General features: G+C 42.4%; 1 protein-coding gene across 5 annotated transcripts in view; it reads right to left on the bottom strand.

Annotated features, from left to right (window-relative positions):
* Positions 1-20,133, bottom strand: part of PPP4R1 (protein phosphatase 4 regulatory subunit 1) — a 92,644-nt gene that overhangs the window by 19,751 nt on the left and 52,760 nt on the right. For all 5 annotated transcript variants that reach the window (XM_050942141.1, XM_050942143.1, XM_050942145.1 and 2 more), the window contains 6 exons: positions 16,056-16,198; positions 11,871-12,017; positions 8,689-8,796; positions 7,576-7,641; positions 1,385-1,543; positions 268-398 (listed from right to left, as the gene is read on the bottom strand). In XM_050942141.1, the coding sequence (XP_050798098.1) occupies positions 268-398; positions 1,385-1,543; positions 7,576-7,641; positions 8,689-8,796; positions 11,871-12,017; positions 16,056-16,198 (754 nt within the window). The remainder of the gene's footprint in view (positions 1-267; positions 399-1,384; positions 1,544-7,575; positions 7,642-8,688; positions 8,797-11,870; positions 12,018-16,055; positions 16,199-20,133) is intronic.

The raw sequence follows: 20,133 nt of genomic DNA, 5'->3' as shown, positions 1-20,133 counted from the left end.
TACATTCAGACACTTATACAAGTTCATAGTAGTGTTCTTATTTTAGTATTTATAGAATTAGTTTTACTTACTGGATAGCGGACCTAAGTGAAGTACCCTAAATAACTGAACAGCAACTTAGCTGACATGGCCAATTTTTGGCAAAAGTTCTGGTGTCTTCACTATCAATGTGTGTAAACAAATTAAAAGAAAAATAGAAGTCTCCTAAGGAGCATTATCTATATGCAGAAGAAAAATGAAAAACTACAAAAGCAATAAAATCCATACCCATCTTCCTCTGAAAATCTATGATCCTCTGTGTTCTTACTTTCCTCTTCTTTAAAAAAATGACCACTGCTGGATGGGTTAGCAAAAGTTGATATGAAAGGCCCCAGGGACTGAAAGGCAGCTTGGCGGACCTAGAATAATGGGTTCCAGAGAAAATAATTTAAATACAGCTGTTGTATAAATACACCACCAGCTGTCAGGAATGGGGAAGAGTTGTAAGGGCACTGGGGAAAGTGACAGGAGAGACTTGCATCTGGGAACAGTGCCAACAAGCTGGATATGGGAAAGTGCCAGGCAAAAAGCCTTGAGCAGGGAAAGATTGGGGTGAGACGTGAAATACAGCAGGCAGACAAAGTGGTCAATTCACAGATCATTGTACACATCTTCACGTTGACAGCATACTTCACCCTCCCACACTATTTCAATGTTTAAAGTGAGTAAATCTGAACGCCAATGAAGTGGAAGATCCAAGTGACTGGAAAAAAGAAATGCTGGTTTAGTGGAAACATCACATCACATTTTACAATGTCAGGAATTTACATTGATTCAATAAGAACCACAGGCTTGAATTCTATTTAGTTCTGGTGAGCCTCTCTCACCTCCATTTCTACTACTTCTTTCATTGTACCTGATTATGGCTCACATGCCTTTTCAGAGCCAAAAAACTGGTGCTTTGGGGCATTACGGCTTCCTTTTGGCTCTGAGAAGGAGCCCCTGTTGACAACCCTAACACAGATTTGAAGGATGGATTTTCAAGACCGGGGAGGTGGAGCGAGGGGGGGGGATGTGAAGCATGGACAAAAAAAAATCTCAATAAATTCAATTTAATTACATCTGCAATTTTCTGATATTCCTGGTGATAAGCAGACTTTTGGCAACACAGAATAGCGGGGAAGCCTGCAGCTCCACATACCTTTTCTCAATAGAAGGGTCCAATACATTTTACTGGGATAATGTAGAATAGCCTTCCTCCAGTCAGCAAAACCACCATTATACACGATTACTTGACACAATCATGCACATGAATAAGCTATTTATCTCTAAAAAATTAATGTGGGGTACCAAAGAAAAAGCAAATAGAAAAATAGGTATTTGATAAATAAAACAAAACTCTTACCCATCGTGAAGGGTCACTGATCAGACTGATAAAAAGCGTTGACAGCTTTGTCCGCCGGACTTCCTGCGATGTTGCGCATGAAACTGCCATGAAGCATTCAGCACAAGCCTTCCGAACTCCCCAAACATTATCAGAACAGAGCTGGAAAAACCTTGGTAGCTATATAAAACACAGTAAATAAACTTTTATGCAAACTTTTGTAGGGGTACTGGTTTCAATTTATGCTCCTTTACCTCACTACTTCCCTTTTTAAGACTCGTTGTCCTGCTGCTCACAACAGGATCTGTTTATACAGGCTTTGCAAAGCAAAAGGGCATGCCATTTCTACTATCCTCTTAATTAGATCCCCTCAAATTACATCTGAAGGATGGACATCAAAGTGTGTGCACCTGGATGCAAAATTCGTTTTTGTCAGCAAAGTTTTTCCTTTAATTCTCTCTTACCACTGTCTCTCTCCTATATCCAAGTAACTGCCTGTCCATAAACTATAAAAAGTATTTCAAAAGACAAACTCTTCACTATGTAATTTCCTTTTGAAAGAGGTAATATTAAAGGGACACAATCACACTTGTGTCTGACAACTTTACCTACTACTGTCAGAAAACATTTAAGATTACTATAGCCATTGGAAAGAGAAGATTCCCAGCTAAAAGCAAATGATGAGCTTCTTCAGAAAATGGAGAATCTCTCCTTTCTAATGATATAAAACTCCCATTGCTAGCTCTTACAGGTTGTGAACATCAGACTTTAAACTTGTCACTGCCTATCAACAGTACACTGCCCATCCTGGTTCTTCGGTGAAAAATTCCACATTTGGTGCAAGGAAAGGAGAGTTACTCACCTCATGCAGTAACCAAATCAATCTTTGAGATGTGTCCCCCTATGGGTGCTCCACTTCAGTGGCACATGTGCCTTTGATTAGATTTTCAGTAGTGCTGCCCGTTTGGCCTGCAAATACACTGCAGACACCCTCATACCCTATACTAAGGATATATGGAGCCGCACAAGCAAACCACTCTCAGTTCCTTCTCTACCATAAAGTCCCGCGAGACAAACCTCTGAAGTAGAGGGGAAAGAGGGTGGGTAGTAGAGCATAGTTAGAGAGACACCTCTCAAAGAACTCTGGTTATTGCACAATGTGAGTAATGACTTCTTTTTTGAGCAGTGTCCCTATCAATACTCCACTTTAGGTATCCCAGAGTATCCCTTGGAGGAGGAGGGAGCTTTGGAGCTGGATCCAACAATAAAGAAATGACTATTGTGACAACAGCAGCTTCTGATCTAGAGCCATATATTAGGATATTGTGCCTGGGAAAAAAGTGTTCACTGATACCCAGGTTGCCATTTGGAAATTTCAGCAATTGATACATTTTTAACAGTGCTATGGAGGTAGTTTGGGATCTTGTAGAATGGGTTTTTATTCTCAAAGGTGGCTGAACATTAGCAGCCTGGTAACAAACAAGAACACAACTGGAAACCCACTTTGAAAATCTCTGGGTGGAGATTGTGGATCTTTTAGATTTGTCTGCAACTGAAAGAGTCTTGGAGACTTTCTAAATGGTCTGATCTGTCCAAATAGAAGGCTAACTAACATCCAAGGTATGCAAGGCAGCTTCCTCACTAGTCTGATGTGGCTTTGGGACAAAACACAGGAAGATCAATAACTTAGTTAATGTGGAAACTGGGGGATATTTTAGAATGTGGGCATAATGGTACCTTACCCTTGAAGAAAACAATAGAAGTGGTGGGATGGAGAGGGATCAACCATTATTGCACCTAATTTCCTGACTCTGCAAGCAAAAGCGATGGCCACTAATATGCCATTTTCATACACAAGTTCAGCAGAGAACACAACTAGTGGCTCAAAAGGGATCAAGTTCAAATCCCATACAGATACAGGCTCTCTGATTTGGGAAAAAGCTTAAGCAATCCCCTCATGAATATTTCTGTTGTGGGATAAGCAAAGACTGAGAACCCTTGGGAACTAAAAGGCTACAAAAGCTGACAAATGAACTCCGATAGAACTCATTAGAAAGACCCAACTTCTTTAAATCCAATCAGTAATCAAGAACAGTGGAAAGAGAAGAATGAAGAGTTGCTGGATACACCCATGGTGAGTATATCTTGAAGAGATTTTTCTGCTGTTTAATAGGACCTGTTCTACCTGTCAAACAGAAAATCTCTATCACTGAGAATCAAGCGCTGAGTCAGAGGATGCCCAGGTTGGGATGGAGAGTCCAACCAGCATTCTGAGACAGCAGATGGGAAATGGTTGGAAGTTGCAATGCTGGACTGGAGGCAAAGTAAATCAGGTAAGTGTACCAGACCTGCCTCAGCCAAGCTGGTGAAATTAGAATGACTCCATTTTTTTCTTGTTTGATTTTAGTTCAACACCCTCAGAATCAACGATGTCAGAAGATATAGAGAAGACCCCTCCTGCAAGGAATGAGAAATGTGTCCCCAAGGATTGATAACCCAAGTCCTCTCGAGCACAATTTTCTTGCACTTTCTGTTGGCAGCCGTCGCAAAGAGGTCCTCTTTTGGAAACCTGGAAAAAAACTGTTTGAAGATTCAAGAGTCCAATTCTCACTTGTAATCTTGGAAGACATGTCTGCTCAGATTATCGGCCATGGTGTTTTGCAAAGCCTGGAAGATAAGAGGCTGAAATGAGGGTGTGACTAGCTATAAACCAGCTCCACAGCTTTTTTGCTTCAGCACAATTGTCCCTCACTGACAATTTATGTCGAATGTACAGATTACATTATCTGTCATGACTCTGATGGACTGGCCCGATTAAGGAAAGGAAGAGGATACAGGTGTTCCAGACTACTTATAATTCTAGGAGGTTGATCTGTAGGAGACACTCTTGAGGCAACCATTTGCCTTGGACGGTGTGTCCCCCTAGGTGTTCATCCCTTCGCACAAGTGATGCATCTACAGTTATGGTGATAGTAGAAGAGGGTGGGTGAAAGGAACGCCAGTACAGACTCTGGAGGAGTTCTTCCACCTACTGAGCAAGTCTAGCGCCTGATGAACAGACACCAGCTTGATTGGGATACAGACTGTTCTGAGCCACTCCTGGAAGCAATGAAGTTGTTGTGGCATGTTGTGTTACGAAATTACAAGCTGCCCAGAAGTTGAAGGCATCTGTGCCAGGAAGGCCAATGACAATGCTTGCGCCCTAGTCGAGTGTGCTGTCAGGATTGCCAGCGGAGGCACTTTTGCCAGTTCATAGCAGTAGTGGATGCAGGCCGTGATCCAGGACGAAATCCTTTGAGCATTCACTGGGTGACCTTTCATTCTGCCTGCCATTACAACTGCGTTGACTTTCGGCTCTTTGTGAGGAGATCCAGAACTCCTCTTCTTAGGAGCTTTACTGGTATCCTCTGTGTTCTGATCTTGCAAATACCTAGACAAGTGGGGTATGGAGGTTGAAGGGGCACTGTCAGGGGTGAAAGTAAAATGGAGCTCTTTCTAGTACAGGACCGCTCCTCCCTCCTCACCCCTCAGAAGATGCAGGGCCTTGGGCGGAAGGGGGTATCAGTGTCACCCAGCCAGGATATCTGAGCTCCCTGACCTGCATTGCCTGGGGCTCCAGCAGCAATTAAAGGGCCCAGGACTCCGGCCGGTGCTGCTGCAGTAGCAGCAGCTGGTGCCCCGGGCCCATTTTAATCGCAGACCTGGGGCAGCTACTTCTTTTTCCCCATCACTCTCGGGGGGGGAGGGGGTGTGGGGCCGGGGGGCGGATAGAAGGCATAAAAGAGGCAGCGATTTTAAAGCACTTTAATGTTGCTGCCCCTCCCCCTCAACTGGTGGCCCTGCTGGTAGGGACCTGGCAGGGCTGCCAAGGGGGGTGCAAAAGGGGCAGTGATGTTAAAGCAGTGCTGCGGCAGCACTTTAAAGTCAGTGGTACGGGCTGGTACAGGCAGCTAACTTTTACCGGTACGCCATACTAGCCCGTATGCCTTACTTTTACCGCTAGGCACTGTGCTCAGTAGGAGGCTGACATATGTGGGGTATGTGAACCTGAATCCCGGGCAGGTTTTCTGGAGAGTTCTATCATGAGGAGTCAAAGTTTAATCTTGCTGTTTTTTCAAGATCTGCTTTTAAAAGCTGAGCAGATCTTGCACTTGTCCGGAAGGTATGTGTTTACACCAAGAATGTCCATTGCTGACTGGGATAGATTCCTGGCAGGCACAGAAATATTTGAATTCCAGTCTACCAAGTCAACGATGACCCCCAAGGCAAATCCCTCAGAAGGAAGAGGGAGAAAAAGGTGGTCTTAAACAGAAAAAACCCAAATTAACTAAAGGTACCATTACAAAATAAATAAGGGAACTAACAAAACTAAACCTAGAACTAAGAACTCAAAGCTAAACTACAGCAAAGCTGAAACAGGCACACTAACCATTCCATATCAAGCCCTTGTGTGGTTGGGAAGGCACTGTGGGAAGTTCACCTGAACAGCTCTATATATCCTCAGTATGGGGTACGAGGTTGTTCGGAATGTATACATGGGCCAAATGGGCATTGCTACTGAAAATCTCTGATCAACCTGAAGTGGAGCACCCAGATGGACACTACTCAAAGACAAAACAGTTTTATGGAGACTGTTTTTCTAAAAATTGGTGACTGAACTTTCTTAGGTGTTCGTAATTTTTGAAGTAATTCCAGCAGAAATGGATTAGTGAGCAAGGTGCAGATGAGGCAATCACAGCATAAAATTCATCACATGATTATCACCATCTGTGGTACTGCAGCAAGACCAGTAGTGACTTCTATCAAGATAGTACTACAGTTTTCATCACAACCCTATTTTCAGTTGCTTAAGCAAACTTCTTTTGGGTTGAAATTTTCCACATTTTTTGACTAAAAAAAGTGTTTTTTAAAAAAAAATAAAATTTCATGAGAAGTCATTCAACTGATTTTGAAGTACCAGAAGAGTGGGAAACAAACACTTCTTCCATCATGAAAAGAGATTCCTGACTCCTCTTTTTTTTTTCCAGTTAAAGCTCAGCAGCTGAAATAGTTGGCGACCAAAAGCTGAATTTTACCACAGAAAACATAAGCAAATAGCATAAATCACCAAGGGGCTAAGGAGAACTCCTTCACCCTTTGTAAAAGTGCTCAAGATGGAGACCCACTCTACATTCCTATCAGCCTCTTAGAGGAGACAAGGTAGCCTGATGGTATCTACCCTACTAGTTTCAGATTATGAGATGTACACATGCTATTTAAATGTGTTACGGACTGTTATAAAGAGAACAGTGATCAATTGTTCTCCATGTCTACTAAAGGTAAGACAGATAGTAATGGGCTTAAATCAGTAGCAACGGAGATTTAGGTTAGATATTAGGAAAATCTTTCTAACTATAAGCATGGTTAAGCTCTGGGAGAAGCTTCCATAGGGTGGTTGTGGAATCCCCAACAATGGAGGTTTTAAAGAACTGGTTGGACCAACACCTCTCAGGAATGGTCTCACTTTACTTGGTCCTGACTCGGTGCAGGGCGCTGGGCTGGACTGGACTGGACACCTCAAGGTCACTTCCATACCTACATTTTTATGACTCTATTGTCAAATTTTTGCAAGCTGGAAGAGCTATCAGTCCTGCAGTATAAGTTCCTTTCTTGTCCCAGCACCTTCTCTCTTTTCATCTTTATTTTTTTTAAACTCTACTAAAAACGATATTAAATGTACATGCAAGCTGTGCTAGCCCTCAAAATTCAGGAAAAGCCCAAGCTGAGGATATGCAGGCAACCTCAACTCTACCCCCATATGCACAGGCCTGACAGCATTTGATCATTTCATGATTACATACTATTTTTAAAAAACTCACTTTACACATGTATCCGAGGTTGCAGGGGTGAAAAAAAATAAATTCTGTGGTATCATGTACTTCAGACAGAACTGATGAAAGACATTTAAATACAAAATGTTCAAAGAATGAGTGATGAAAGAGAAAGTGGTTCTGCATAAATAAGGTTATGTAATTGTGTAAATGTATTGCAATACAGTCTTTAAAAGGACAGGGTTCAGGTGCACATGCAAACTTAATTCTGTCATTTCTCAACTTTTGAGTTCTCTTAGGTAGTTTTTTTGTAAGGAAGGTGTTAGATAAGAGGGTGAGGAGAATATATATATACACCTAGAGCCATAACTCAACAACCTGAGTTTTGTACAAAAGACTTACAAGCATTTCTTCAGTGGCTTGCTGCCCAACCACACTGCAGATATCTCCAAAATTGGCTGCACATACCTGTAGACAAAATTTAAAGGTAAGTAAATTATATTCATTGATAACTGATTTATGATCATTACAATGTTTCATCATCTGCAAAGGTATTGTAGTAGCCCGCACCCATAATTTTAATATACTTGCCATGATAAAGTCAACTTGAAATCAAGTCAGTTTAAAAAAAACTGTTAGTGGTAGTTTCAGGTACTATACGTTACACCTGCCAATTTCTGTGGTTTTAAAAATCACAATTTATTATTTTTTAAAATGTTTTATCTCCCCTTCTTACACAAGAAAGAACCCTACAAAGAATGTGGGACACTAATTAGATACAAAGGAGAAAGTGAAAATTATTATATACAAAGTGTTATTAAATACATACAGTAAAACTGGAAAAAAAAAAATCAGAGAAAAATATTTTCTTCTGTAGTATCCGGTACTCCTTGGTACAAAATGGAACCAAATTATGTAGCTGCAATGTCTAAATTCCACGGAAGCATTAATTTATTTTAATACCCTGATATAAAGAAAGTGCTAGCCCAATGGGAGCCCTAAGCAGCAATATTCTCCCCCTCCCGCCATGCGCACACAATACTAAACCAGGCAAGTTCTTATACTAAAAAGTGGATAGGGAGGCCCTTTGAGCTGCTCAGGGCCCTAAGCAATTGCTTAGTCTGCTTATGCTCAGTGCTGGCTCTGCCTTGATATACCCTTCGTTCCCTTCCAGAGACCTGTGGGTCAGGCAGGTGAAAGTCTATCAGTTTACGTTTGATTCATGTTTTCAAGGTTCTCTCTACACCCATAAGGGCTAGAAGCAGCGTTTTATTTTTAAATAAAAGCCAAGATTCTAGAATACAATTCTTCAGCAATTTCCAGAGCTGCTCAGTCACAGAATATGTGAGGCCCTATATCTTTCATTTATATTTATTTTTGGTATTTCAGGCAATATCAGCAGATAAAAAAAAAAAAACCAAAAAAACCCCAGACAAATGTGATTTTTAGGTTAACTATATTCCTTTAAATCTAAAGTATATAGCTGAACCAAATTAGACAGAGAAAAATTCATACCTTACGAACATGAAACATTCTGCAATCACAGCACATCTCACAAAACCTAGGAAGAATGAGTCTCTCTGTGATGTCTTTTCCCACCATGGAAGCCATTTTGCACATTATCTAATGAGAAGGAAAATACTGATTAGGAATGCCTATACAACAGAGAAATTAATTTCACAAGCATTAAATAATGACCTTTCTGCATTATTGAAGTTGTAACTACAGTCAAGCTAAAACCTGATGCATGTGATCCTGAATTTTTCTGATACTTTTAAATCTCGTATTGAAAAGTGTGTGCATTGTAGGCAGCTCAACTCATTATTTTCTTTCCCTGTATCAAACTGCAACAGGGAATATGAGAAACTGATCTTCCTAATATAAAGCAACAAAATCAGAGAGTTAAGTTATGGAAAAAAGTGACTACAAGCCATTCTGGAAAGTTGGTAGGAATGAACTCTTAATATTAATGCAGCTATCTCACAATACTGTGTATTGAACAGTACAGAAATAGCAAACAGATTAGTCTTAAAACAGTCAAATTCAGGGACTTCATTTCTCACCTCCACTTATTAAAACACTTCCATACTTAAAAGCAATTTTCTGACATTTTAAACCAAAGTGCTTGATTTCTAGTTCTTTAAGTTTAATGGAATAAATAATATAAAGTTTAGTATAATAAAATGATTCCCACAGCCCTCAAAATATTCCATATTTAGAGAGATTTCTAAAATTCTCTTTATTGCTCATTTGTAATGCCCTATGTGTAAGTTACTGAAAAGAGTGAGTCATGGAGCGATTAGCCCAAAGAAAGTGACAATTTCCCCTTCTAATTGTTCTTTCACTCTCTCTAATTTTTACCAAAGCTTTGTTAAGTAAATATGGAGCTAACTGAATATAATACTGTTATAAGCTGTGAGATCACTTTTGATGAAATAAACTTTCCTTCAAAATCAATTTCCGATAATTTTCAAGTATACATTTCTATAATTGGTGATGCTTGAGATGAGTTTTTTCAGTGCCAATTTAGATTATCAAAGCTTCCATGCCTTCATAACAATGAACATGGACAGTGTGAAGCAACTCAGTTTTAAATTTTATTCCACCTCATGTATGCTTATTTTTAGACTCCTTGAGGAAGGTACTGTCATTTATTGTATATCTGTATGGTGCCTAATACATTAGCACCCAACCTGGTTGCTGTCTTTAGGCACAAGCCACAATTTTAAATAAAATAAATAACAGTATTTAATAAATATTAGTGTTTTTGTTTCAAAGTGATTTGCATAGTCCCAGATAGACTGTGAAGAGCTACAAAAGGATCTCTCAAAACTGGGTGACTGGGCCACAAGATGGCCGACGAAATTCAATGTTGACAAATGCAAAGTAATGCACATTGGAAAACAATTCCAACTATACATATAAAATGATGGGGTCTAAATTAGCTGTTACCACTCAAGAAAGATCTTGGAGTCATTGTGGATAGTTCTCTGAAAACATCCACCCAATGTGCAGTGGCAGTCAAAAAAGAAAACAGAATGTTGGACATCACTAAGAAAGGGATAGAAAATATCATGTTGTCTCTATATAAATCCAAGGTACGTCTACATCTTGAATACTATGTGTAGATGTGGTCACCACATCTCAAAAAAGTTATACTGGACTTGGAAAAGGTTTGGAAAAGGGTAACAAAAAAAATTAGGGGTATGGAACAGCTACCAGATGAGGAGAGATTAATAAGACTGGGGCTTTTCAGTTTGGAAAAGAAACGACAAAGGGGGGATATGATTGAGGTCTATAAAATCATGACTGGTGCGGAGAAAAGTGCTATTTACTCCTTCTCATAACACAAGAATTAGGGGTCACCAAAATAAATTAATAGGTAGCAGGTTGAAAACAAACAAAATGGATGTGACAATGCACAGTCAGTCTGTGGAACTCTTTGCCAGAGGATGTTGTGAAGGCCAAGACTATAACAGGGTTCAAAAAAGAACTAGATAAGTTCATGGAGGATAACTCCATTAATGGTTAATAGCCAGGACAGGTAGGGATGGTGTCCCTAGCCTCTGTTTGCCAGAAGCTGGGAATAGGTGACAGGGGATGGATCACTTGATGATTACCTGTTCTGTTCATTCCCTCTGGGGCACCTGGCATTGGCCACTGTTGGAAGAGGGGATACTGGGCTAGATGGACCTTTGGTCTGACCCAGTATGGTCATTCTTATGTTCTTACAGTGTAAAAAGAAACTCTAGAATGAACAGAGTGGTTTACAATGCATTTGACAGAAGTTGAGGATTTTTACCACATTTGGCATTATACTATTGTAAATTAACGCGTTGAAATGGTTTAGTTAAATGATTATACATGTTTTTGAAGAATAAAAATTAATCTATGAGGACTGTTTATTAAATTTGTACCGGTTTAAACCACTGGAGTTGCTGAATTTAGTCCATTCATTACTCCAAATTCCATCTGAAAAAATTCATTCAAGTTTGTCTGAATGAGCATTATATTCAGAGATGCTGGTGGTGATAAAAGGGAAAACAAGCCCACAAAGTAAAGGCCAACACAATTCATGTATCAAGAATTCTCTACTAAAGAAAGGAACAGTACAAAAAACAATCAAGTGCCAATGGTCATAAAAGGAGGCTCCCAAAATAGAAAACACTTCCTCAGGTAATACGATTAATCTCCTGAGTTTCTTGTCCAGTTGGGTCTCTCTTCTTTTAGGGAATGTACAAGTAATTTATTTCAAACATGACCAATACAGTGCAAAGAATGCTAAGGATTAATTTACTGACAGTCATTTCTCTCTGAGGCACCACAATTGTAAGTGCCTTAGAAATACTGGAGTACTTTTATTATATAATTTTTAACATTAGCCTGAATACACAGGTTAAGAAAAAAGTGTCTGTACATCTGGGTATAGTGCTTAGATTATCAAAAAAGTATAAAATCTGGTTTAAAAAAAAAAGAAGTCAAAATACATATAGTAAGTAATCTAAAATAAATTTATTCACCTAAATTTGGGTTAACAATACAGTTTAGATATTAGAATCTAAATACTCAGATACATCACTCATGAAAAGTTGAGAGTTAGCTGTAGAAAGCAAATATATAGGAATGAGTGTACACTACAAAACCAAATGTTCACTCAAACCTTAGACCTTAAAGCTCAGTTTCACTGATTTACTCACAGCCACAGCCTCTGTCTTCACATCATCATTGCTGTCTGGCACAGTCAGTTCTATAAGAACAGGGCATACTTTGGTCTCTACATCGTATCTCTCAATAAGTTCTTGCTCCAACAGAACAAGCAATGCTGCCTGACTTGTTTTTCTCACCTATCGTAGGAAAAACAAAGTGGAAACGAGTTTACATGAGATCGTTTTTAGATATACGCTGGAAGATACACCAACACACCCTCATAGCCCCTGTCAAGGTTGAGGGCATGTGTTCTTAAATTCTTCAGCAAACTATAACACTAAAAAATAAAGAGTCATGTCCAGGAACACTTATATATTGTACATTATTGTAATACTACAAATACTTCAAGAGTGTTCCCTCATGTTTCCCGAAAGTCAAACTTTCCCAATGTGAAATAGGCACAATCAAAGACAGGTATGGTACACTATCAGTAAATAATTAAAGAACGAGAGCATAATTAATGCCAATCCAAAATAGTTTTATGGAAAGTATGTGCCAAACAAATTCATTTTTTGAAAGGATTACAAGTTTGGTTGATAAAAGTAACTATATTGACAATGTATTTAGACATCTGTAAGGCATTTGACTTAGTCCTTTATGGCCTTCTGATAAGTAGCATTATTCAAAAATCAAGAAGTACATAATAGTGTAAAATAGTTAACTGACAGATTTTTAAAAATAAACGTAAACAGGGAATCATCATCCAACAGACTTGTTTCTAATGGGCTGGGTGTTATTCAGTATCTTGATGAATGCTCTGGAAGAAAATATAAAAATCACTGCTGATAGACTCTGCAGATGACAAAAATTGGTGGAGTGATAAATCATGCAGCAGGTTAGCTATGCAGATTGATCTGGACTGCTTGGTAAATTGGATTTACTGAACAACACAGTCAAACATATAGCTAAGGGTAGCGTAAAATCCCTCTTTACCCTGTAAAGGGTTAATTCCTCTTATCTGTAAAGGGTTAAGAAGCTCAGATAACCTGGGTGGCATCTGACTAAAAGGGACAACAAGGGGAGAAGATACTTTCTTCTATAAGGACCAAATAGAAAACCACTTCCACTTTGCCAGATATGTGGCTCGGGTGGAATGTTTCCTACTTCCCAGAAGAATCTGTCTCACTGAGTCCGAACACTGGAGATGCAATGGGTTTAACCCTGAAGTTTCCACGCCGTAAGGTGCAGGCACTCCAGGTGGTCCTGAGGGTTACTGGTCTGGCTTAACAGTATGGTGAACCAGTGCTGGCAGGGCCACGCCGGTAGTATGAGGATCAACAAAGCCCAGTCCTAGCAGACCTTGAGGAGGGCTCTGTGTAGGAGAGGGGAGGGCAGGAACGCATAGACCATGTGACTCACCCATGTGAAGTGAAAAGCGTCCGCGATGGAGCCTGGGCTGTGGTTCAGAAAGGAGCAGAACTGCTGGCATTTCCTGTTGCTCCATGTCGCGAAAAGGTCTATGTGGAAAAAGGCCCACTTCTGAAAAACTGAAAGGGCGATGTCTCGTCTGAGGTTGATGTGCAGTGATAGTTCTGCCTGCGACCACTGGCCTTGAGTTTAGATACTTTACGGCCGAAAAGGTCCAGCTTCTCAGCATCCCATGACTTTGGCACAGGAACCGGTTGACCATGCCGCTCTTCATGGTTCGCCGCATCCACCACTAATGTTCTAGACTGAGAGTACCCCTTCTGCGGCATAAAATACCTCCTTTCCACCCCTTTGGCCATGTGAGGAATGGAGGCCAGGGTCTGCCATAGCACCTTTATGGTGTTTTGCAAGGTCTTTATAAGGGGCAAGGCTACCCAAGAAGGCTGGCTCAGGTATGTCTGTCCTATTCGGGGTGGATTGTGGCGCTGGTACCACATGGGGTGCTGGCCTGAGAGTTGCACCCGTCTGCAAAGACTCAGGGTCCTTGTCATGTGGGGAGTCTTCAGGTGGTATGGGAGTATGGCATGGCACCGATGTGGCTGAAGAAGGAGTATGGGGCATAGACACCACAAATGCGGCCCTGGAGCCCTGACCTTGAGCCTGATAGTAGGCCCAAGGAGTCCAAAAGGGCCACTGTACTGGCCTCAGCCACTATGAGGGCCAGGATAACACGGGATGCCGGCACATCCTGTGATCTGCGGCGCCGGGACTGAGACTTGTATCAACTATGTCGGGAGATTGATGACTCATTATCGGAGTCCGACAAATAGCCTGTTCCAGACGATGGAGGGGCAGAGCCCAACGGTGTGGGGAATGGTACCGCGGTGCAGCACCGTAGCATCTTTGGCTTGCCCAGTCAGTGCCACAAACTGCGCCATCGCTGGCGCCAGGCCTTGCTCCACCACCTGGACCGGTGCCGGTGCTCGTGCCTGCAGAGCCAGGGACTGTGCAGTCATGGCAATAAGATCCCACGTGGCCTCAAAAGTATCTGACGTGGAGGAAAGATCAATCTCGTCTTCCAATTCCTCCCGAGTCGGAGAGTCCACAAGCACCTGATTTGATGGAGCCCCTGGCAGGGCTGGAGTCGGTGGTCTGAGAGCCAGGCTGTGACAAAGGATGCACCCCGCTGGGATCCCTGTGCTGTTTCCTTACAGGGGACCAACGCCTGTCCACCTTTCTCTTCCTATGTGGCACCAGGGACTGAAAGCGGTGCCACGTGCTCAAACCCGCTTTGCAAGCTGGGGAGCAGCGTCTGTGCTCCCTGGAGTAGTCTTTTTTCGGTGCCAAGGAATCCTGCACCGATGTTGCCAGTGCAGCTTCCGGTGCCAGCTGAGGGCAAAGAGCCACCTCCATTAAAAGGAGCTTGAGGCAATAGTCCTGCTCCCTCTTCATCCTAGGTCTAAAGCTCCTACAAATGGAGGACTTCTCCGTTTGATGGCTCTCATCCCAGCATTTAAGGCGCAACGCATGCAGATTGCCCTTGGGCATAGGCTTCCCACAGTGTTCACAGGACTTAAATCCCTCAGATGAAGGCATACACCAGTGAGGGGAGCTAGGGGAAAACCTCCTGAAAGAGGTTAACTACAACTTTCAAGAACTATTTACAATTAACTAGACTGTAACCACTAGGTAGGCACTTGCAAAACAAGGAGACTGAAGGAAGCTCCAACGACTATCACTGGCAGTAAGAAGGAACGGAGGTGGCGGGTTGGCAGTGTCCTATATACACCGCCATGAGGGCGCCAATCCAGGGGACGCCACAGATGACCTGATGGGTGCCGACAGGAAAAAACCTTCAGACGGTCGTGCATGCAGGACGCACACACGCCTATTGGAATGGACATGAGAAAGCACTTGAAGATTAATAAAGTAATAGGGATGTGATATTACCTCTGTATATGGCTATATGGCTTAGTGAGACTATAACCAGAATACTGTGTCTAGTTCTAGTATTTACACATCAAAAGTTACGTTGAAAAATTGGAAAGGGTTCAAAAAAGATCTACAAGAATGATTTGAGGTCTGGATAACATGCCTTATAGTGACAGACTATAAGAAACTAGACTGAGCTTCTTGAAAGAAGGTGAAGAGCTGGTTTGATCACAGTGTGCAAGTGCCTACACAGAGAAGAGATTCAGCTCTTTAATCTAACAGAAAGGGGCACAATGAAGTTCAATGATGGGAAGATGAAGCTAGATAAATTTGGACTAGAAAAAAGGCCCAAATTTTTAACAATGAGAGTAATTAACCACTGGAAGAACTTACTTAAAAACATGGTGGATGCTTCATCCTTTGAAGTCTTTATCTCTAGACTAGATACCTTTCTAAAACATATGCTAAAGCTCAAACAAAAGCTGTGGGTGTCAGACAAATATCTGGGTGAGGTTCTACAGCTTGTTGTATGGGAAATTAAAGATGATCATTATGGTTTCTTCTGGCTTTAAAACAAGTTTTTAAATTTTAATTCATAGAATTTTTCTTTCTTCCTTACAAGGAATGTATAATATGTAAGCCTGTAAAAGTTTTGTTTTGGTAGTGGTGCTTTAGCATTACGAAAGGGAAGCCACAGATGCCCAAGACCACCTCAGAACCTATTGTAAAAAAATATCAAACTTATTTTTCACAGAAGTTCAGACTTAGATTTATTTCTTGTTGCTCTAAACCTTATTTATTTAGTGTAAAATGTTTGCATTATCCTAGTTGAGAAAGTGTATTATCCATTAAGTTTTAGAATATAACACTCTTACCTGGTTATTCTGGTCTGCGAGATATCTCACCACAATAGGCAATAAGTATTTGGAAAAAGCATATGGTACTGAAGGCCTGTTTTCTTGACAAAACACAGCAATATGAGGCACCTGTTCCATCAGTTCTGCTCGCACAGTTGGCTCTGTAAGAAAGAAGAAATAATATAAAATAAAATAAAAAAGACACTGTATCTGCAATAGTATTAAACTCTTTTCACAATCCTGTCCAGGTGAAACACATCCAATGTATTTATGATAAAAACAGTTTGATAGGGTAACCGCCACCCTTTTACAAACCAGGGTGCAGATTTTGGTTGCATCATTGAGCCTGCTGACAATCGGGGCCCAGTTTTTTACTGCAAGGTGGCAAGAAAAAGAGAAGAAGGAAGCTTCCAAGGCCACTCACTAAGTGCAGAAGAAGCTGTTTGCTATGGCATAGAAACAGACAGATCAGGCCGTGACGCAATTCCAGGACTCAAAAGAGAGAGAACAGTTTGGGCACCAAACAAAATTTCAGCAGCTTCTACAGCCTTTGTGGGTGCGGTTAACCAAATAATAAAATCCAGACCAGAGGATTCCATGTCTGAGTGAGAGAAGCCAATTGACAGGATCCTAAGGGAACATACTGTTGAGGAGTGGGGAAAGAGCGACAAGATACAGTATAACTGGGGCAAATACCTACCGTATACACCTCTACCTTGATATAACGCGCCCTCGGGAGCCAAAAAAAAATCTTACTGCGTTATAGATGAAACCATGTTATGCTGAACTTGCTTTGATCCACCAAGTGCGCAGCCCCGCAGCACAGCTTTACTGTGTTATATCTGATTTTGTGTTCTATCGAGTTGCGTTATATCAAGGTAGAGGCGTATACTCGATCATAAGCTGGTTCGTTTATAAGCCAACCCCCCCCCCAAGATGGATAAGTAAAAATGGAACATTTTTATAATCCGTTCATAAGCCGACTCTATAATTCAGGGGTCAGCAAACTTTGGCTCCTGGGCCATCAGGATAAGCCGCAGGTGGTCCAAGATGGTTTGTTTACCTTGAGCATCCACAGGCACGGAGGTAAACCAAAGTAAACAATGTGTCCCGGCGCGCCAGCTGCTTACGCTGATGAGCCACACTGCAACTTTTTTTTTTTTGGGGGGGGGGAGAAAGAGAAGCTCGGAGTCAGGGGAGTAACCCGTGACCACCTCCTACATGACCCTACTCCAGCCCGGGACCCCCACACTCTCCCCATCCCATCCTTTTCCACCTTATCTGGGGAGGGTCAGGGGAGGATGTCTCTGACCTGGCTGGAGCTGGTGTGCCACAGCCGCACCGTGCTCTGGCGCCTGGGCAGCATGGCCACAGCCACAGCCTGCTCTGGGGGGCAGGGCTGAGCAGGATGGCTGTAGCCTGCCAGCCCCGGAGCTGCAGCCGCTTTGGAGGCTGAGGGGAGAGCAGCGTGGCCAGAAGGAGAGACACTCTGCCCCGTCTCTTCCCTTCTGTCTCTGCTGGCTGTCCTGCCTCTCCTTGCTCCCTCTATTGGGGGGAGGGGCTGTGTCCCACCTCTCCCTCGCTATAGAATCATAGAATATCAGGGTTGGAAGGGAACTCAGGAGGTCATCTAGTCCAACCCCCTGCTCAAAGCAGGACCAACCCCAACTAAATCATCCCAGCCAGGGCTTTGTCAAGTCTGACCTTAAAAACCTCTATGGAAGGAGAGTTCACCACCTCCCCAGGTAACCCATTAGCCATTCATAAGCCAACCCCTGTCTCTGGTGCTTCCCTTTTTTACTAAAAAAATTGGCTTATGAACAAGTATATACGGTAATTCTTGAAAAGAAACAAACAATCCTGAAATTGCATTAGCAGAGTTTCCAAATAAATCCCACTTGCACACTCACCCCTTTAGAGCTTATATTTTCCCGTTTACTCAAAGAAGAAATAGAACAGTGAGAAAAATAGATAAGCAGTATTTCCATTATTCAGAATATGCACACAGACCATAGAAGTAAATATGCAGAGACATTTAAAACTAAGAATGTGAAATTCCACATTTTCACTCCAATGAATGCCTAATAAGAACTTCCTCAAGTCATCAGATAGCAGTTATGATTCTCTGGTACACAGTGGCATCAAAATTGCATGCCAGCTAACAATAATTCTGATCACAACATGTACTGCTAGCAATATAAAATAAATGCCAAAGCACAGCAGAGTAAGTCATAACATGCAAAAACTTGAAGGGATCCTGATTTCTTGATACCAAGCTTCTCACTTCTTTGACAATGTGACACTCTGATATACAGTAACTCCTCACTTAAAGTCATACCGATTAACATTGTTACGTTGCTGATCAATTAGAGAACATGCTCATTTAAAGTTGCGCAATGCTCCCTTATAACGTTGTTTGGCAGCTGCCTGCTTTGTCCACCGCTTACAGAAAGAGCTGCCCTTTCGAGCTAGCTGGTGGGGTCTTGGAACCAGGGTGGACCAGTAGCCCCCCTCCCCAGCTCCCTGCTCCCCTAAGTTCCATGTGTAGCAGCAGCCCAACAGATTATCAATTGCCGGCAGTCCAGCTGTCCTTCAACCCCACTGCTGTGTGCTGCTCCTGCCCTCTGCTTTGGAGCTGCTCCCGGGAGCTTCCTGCTTGCTGTGCAGGGGGAGGAGGAGAGGGCTGCTTTTGTCAGGGTGTCCCTCTCCCCCCTGCATCTTTACCCCATCTCCACAGAGCGGGGGAGACACAACAGGGCTCAGGATGAAGGGAGCTTTTGCTAGCAGCAGCTACTGTCTCAACTTGCTGATCTACTTAAAAAGGCAGTATAATTTTTACACACGAAATTTTAAACAATTTAATACTATACACAGCTATGATGACTGTGAAGCTTGGTTGAGGTGGTGAAGTTAGAGGGTGGGATATTTCCCAGGGAATGCCTTACTGCTAAATGATGAACTAGCACTCAGCTGAGCCCTCAAAGGTTAACACATTGTTGTTAATGTAGCCTCTCACAATCTACAAGGCAGCAGGAATGGAGGGGATACAGCATAGCAGACAGAGACAAACACACTTTGTGGGGGGGGGGAGGAGAGAGAGAGAGAGAGAGAGAGAGAGAAATGCACACTGCCCCTTTAAGTAAGCTGATCCACTCTTAAGTGCATTGTCTTTTTAAGTGGATCAGGAAGTTGAGACAGCAGCTGCTGCCCTAAGCTCTCTTGTCCATGTCCCCACCCTGCTCTATATGAAGAAGGGGTAAGTAGGGTGTAAGAGCAGGAGGGATGGGGACACCCTGACATTAGACCCCACTTCCTCACTGCACAGCAAGCAGGAGGCTTGGGGAGCAGCTCCAAGGCAGAGGGCAGGAGCAGCACATGGCAGTAGGGGGAGGGACAGCTGAACTTCTGGCAATTGCTAGCCTGCTATGCAGCTGCTGTACAGGGAACTTAGGGGAGCAGAGAGCTGCCAGTCCATCCTGGTTACAAGCTTCCACCAATGGGCTGCTCTTCCTGCAAGCAGAGGACAAAGCAGGAGGCAGCCAAACGATGTTATAAGGGAGCACTGCACAACTTTATACGAGCATGTTCCTTAACTGATCAGCAACGTAACAACGAAACAACGTTAACCGGGAGGACTTTAAGGGAGGAGCTACTTTATTGTGAGATAGTTGGAATGGGAAAGAGATACTTTACCTCCTCAAAGCAAGTGACACAAAAGATCTTATGCAAAGGTGACTCCTCTCCATGCTAGGCCAAAAACCAGAGCACTGTAAAGCTTCACACTTACACTGTCACTGTTGCTTCAAACATTAATTTGATTAGTAATGTCAAAATATGGTGCATGAACCCCTGCAATTCCATAATACTGGTAGGATAGGGAGGAATTGTTTTGGGGGAAGTGGACAAAACTCATACGGCGCCACACTTGCCACCAAGATGACTCACTCCAGTTATTTGGGAGAGAAAGGAAATCCTGACTGGCTGTGAATTGAACATATCTCATATGAGACCCTGCTCAACAGAGCATCTAGAGCCTTGGCTACACTCACACTTTACAGCGCTGCAGCTGGGGTGTGAAAAAACACCCCCCTGAGCG

This window comes from Gopherus flavomarginatus, chromosome 2 (assembly GCF_025201925.1).
Source record: "Gopherus flavomarginatus isolate rGopFla2 chromosome 2, rGopFla2.mat.asm, whole genome shotgun sequence".
NCBI classification, from domain to species: domain Eukaryota; kingdom Metazoa; phylum Chordata; order Testudines; family Testudinidae; genus Gopherus; species Gopherus flavomarginatus.
Note: the sequence above shows the minus strand (reverse complement) of the source record. Positions and strands in the feature narration are given on the sequence as shown.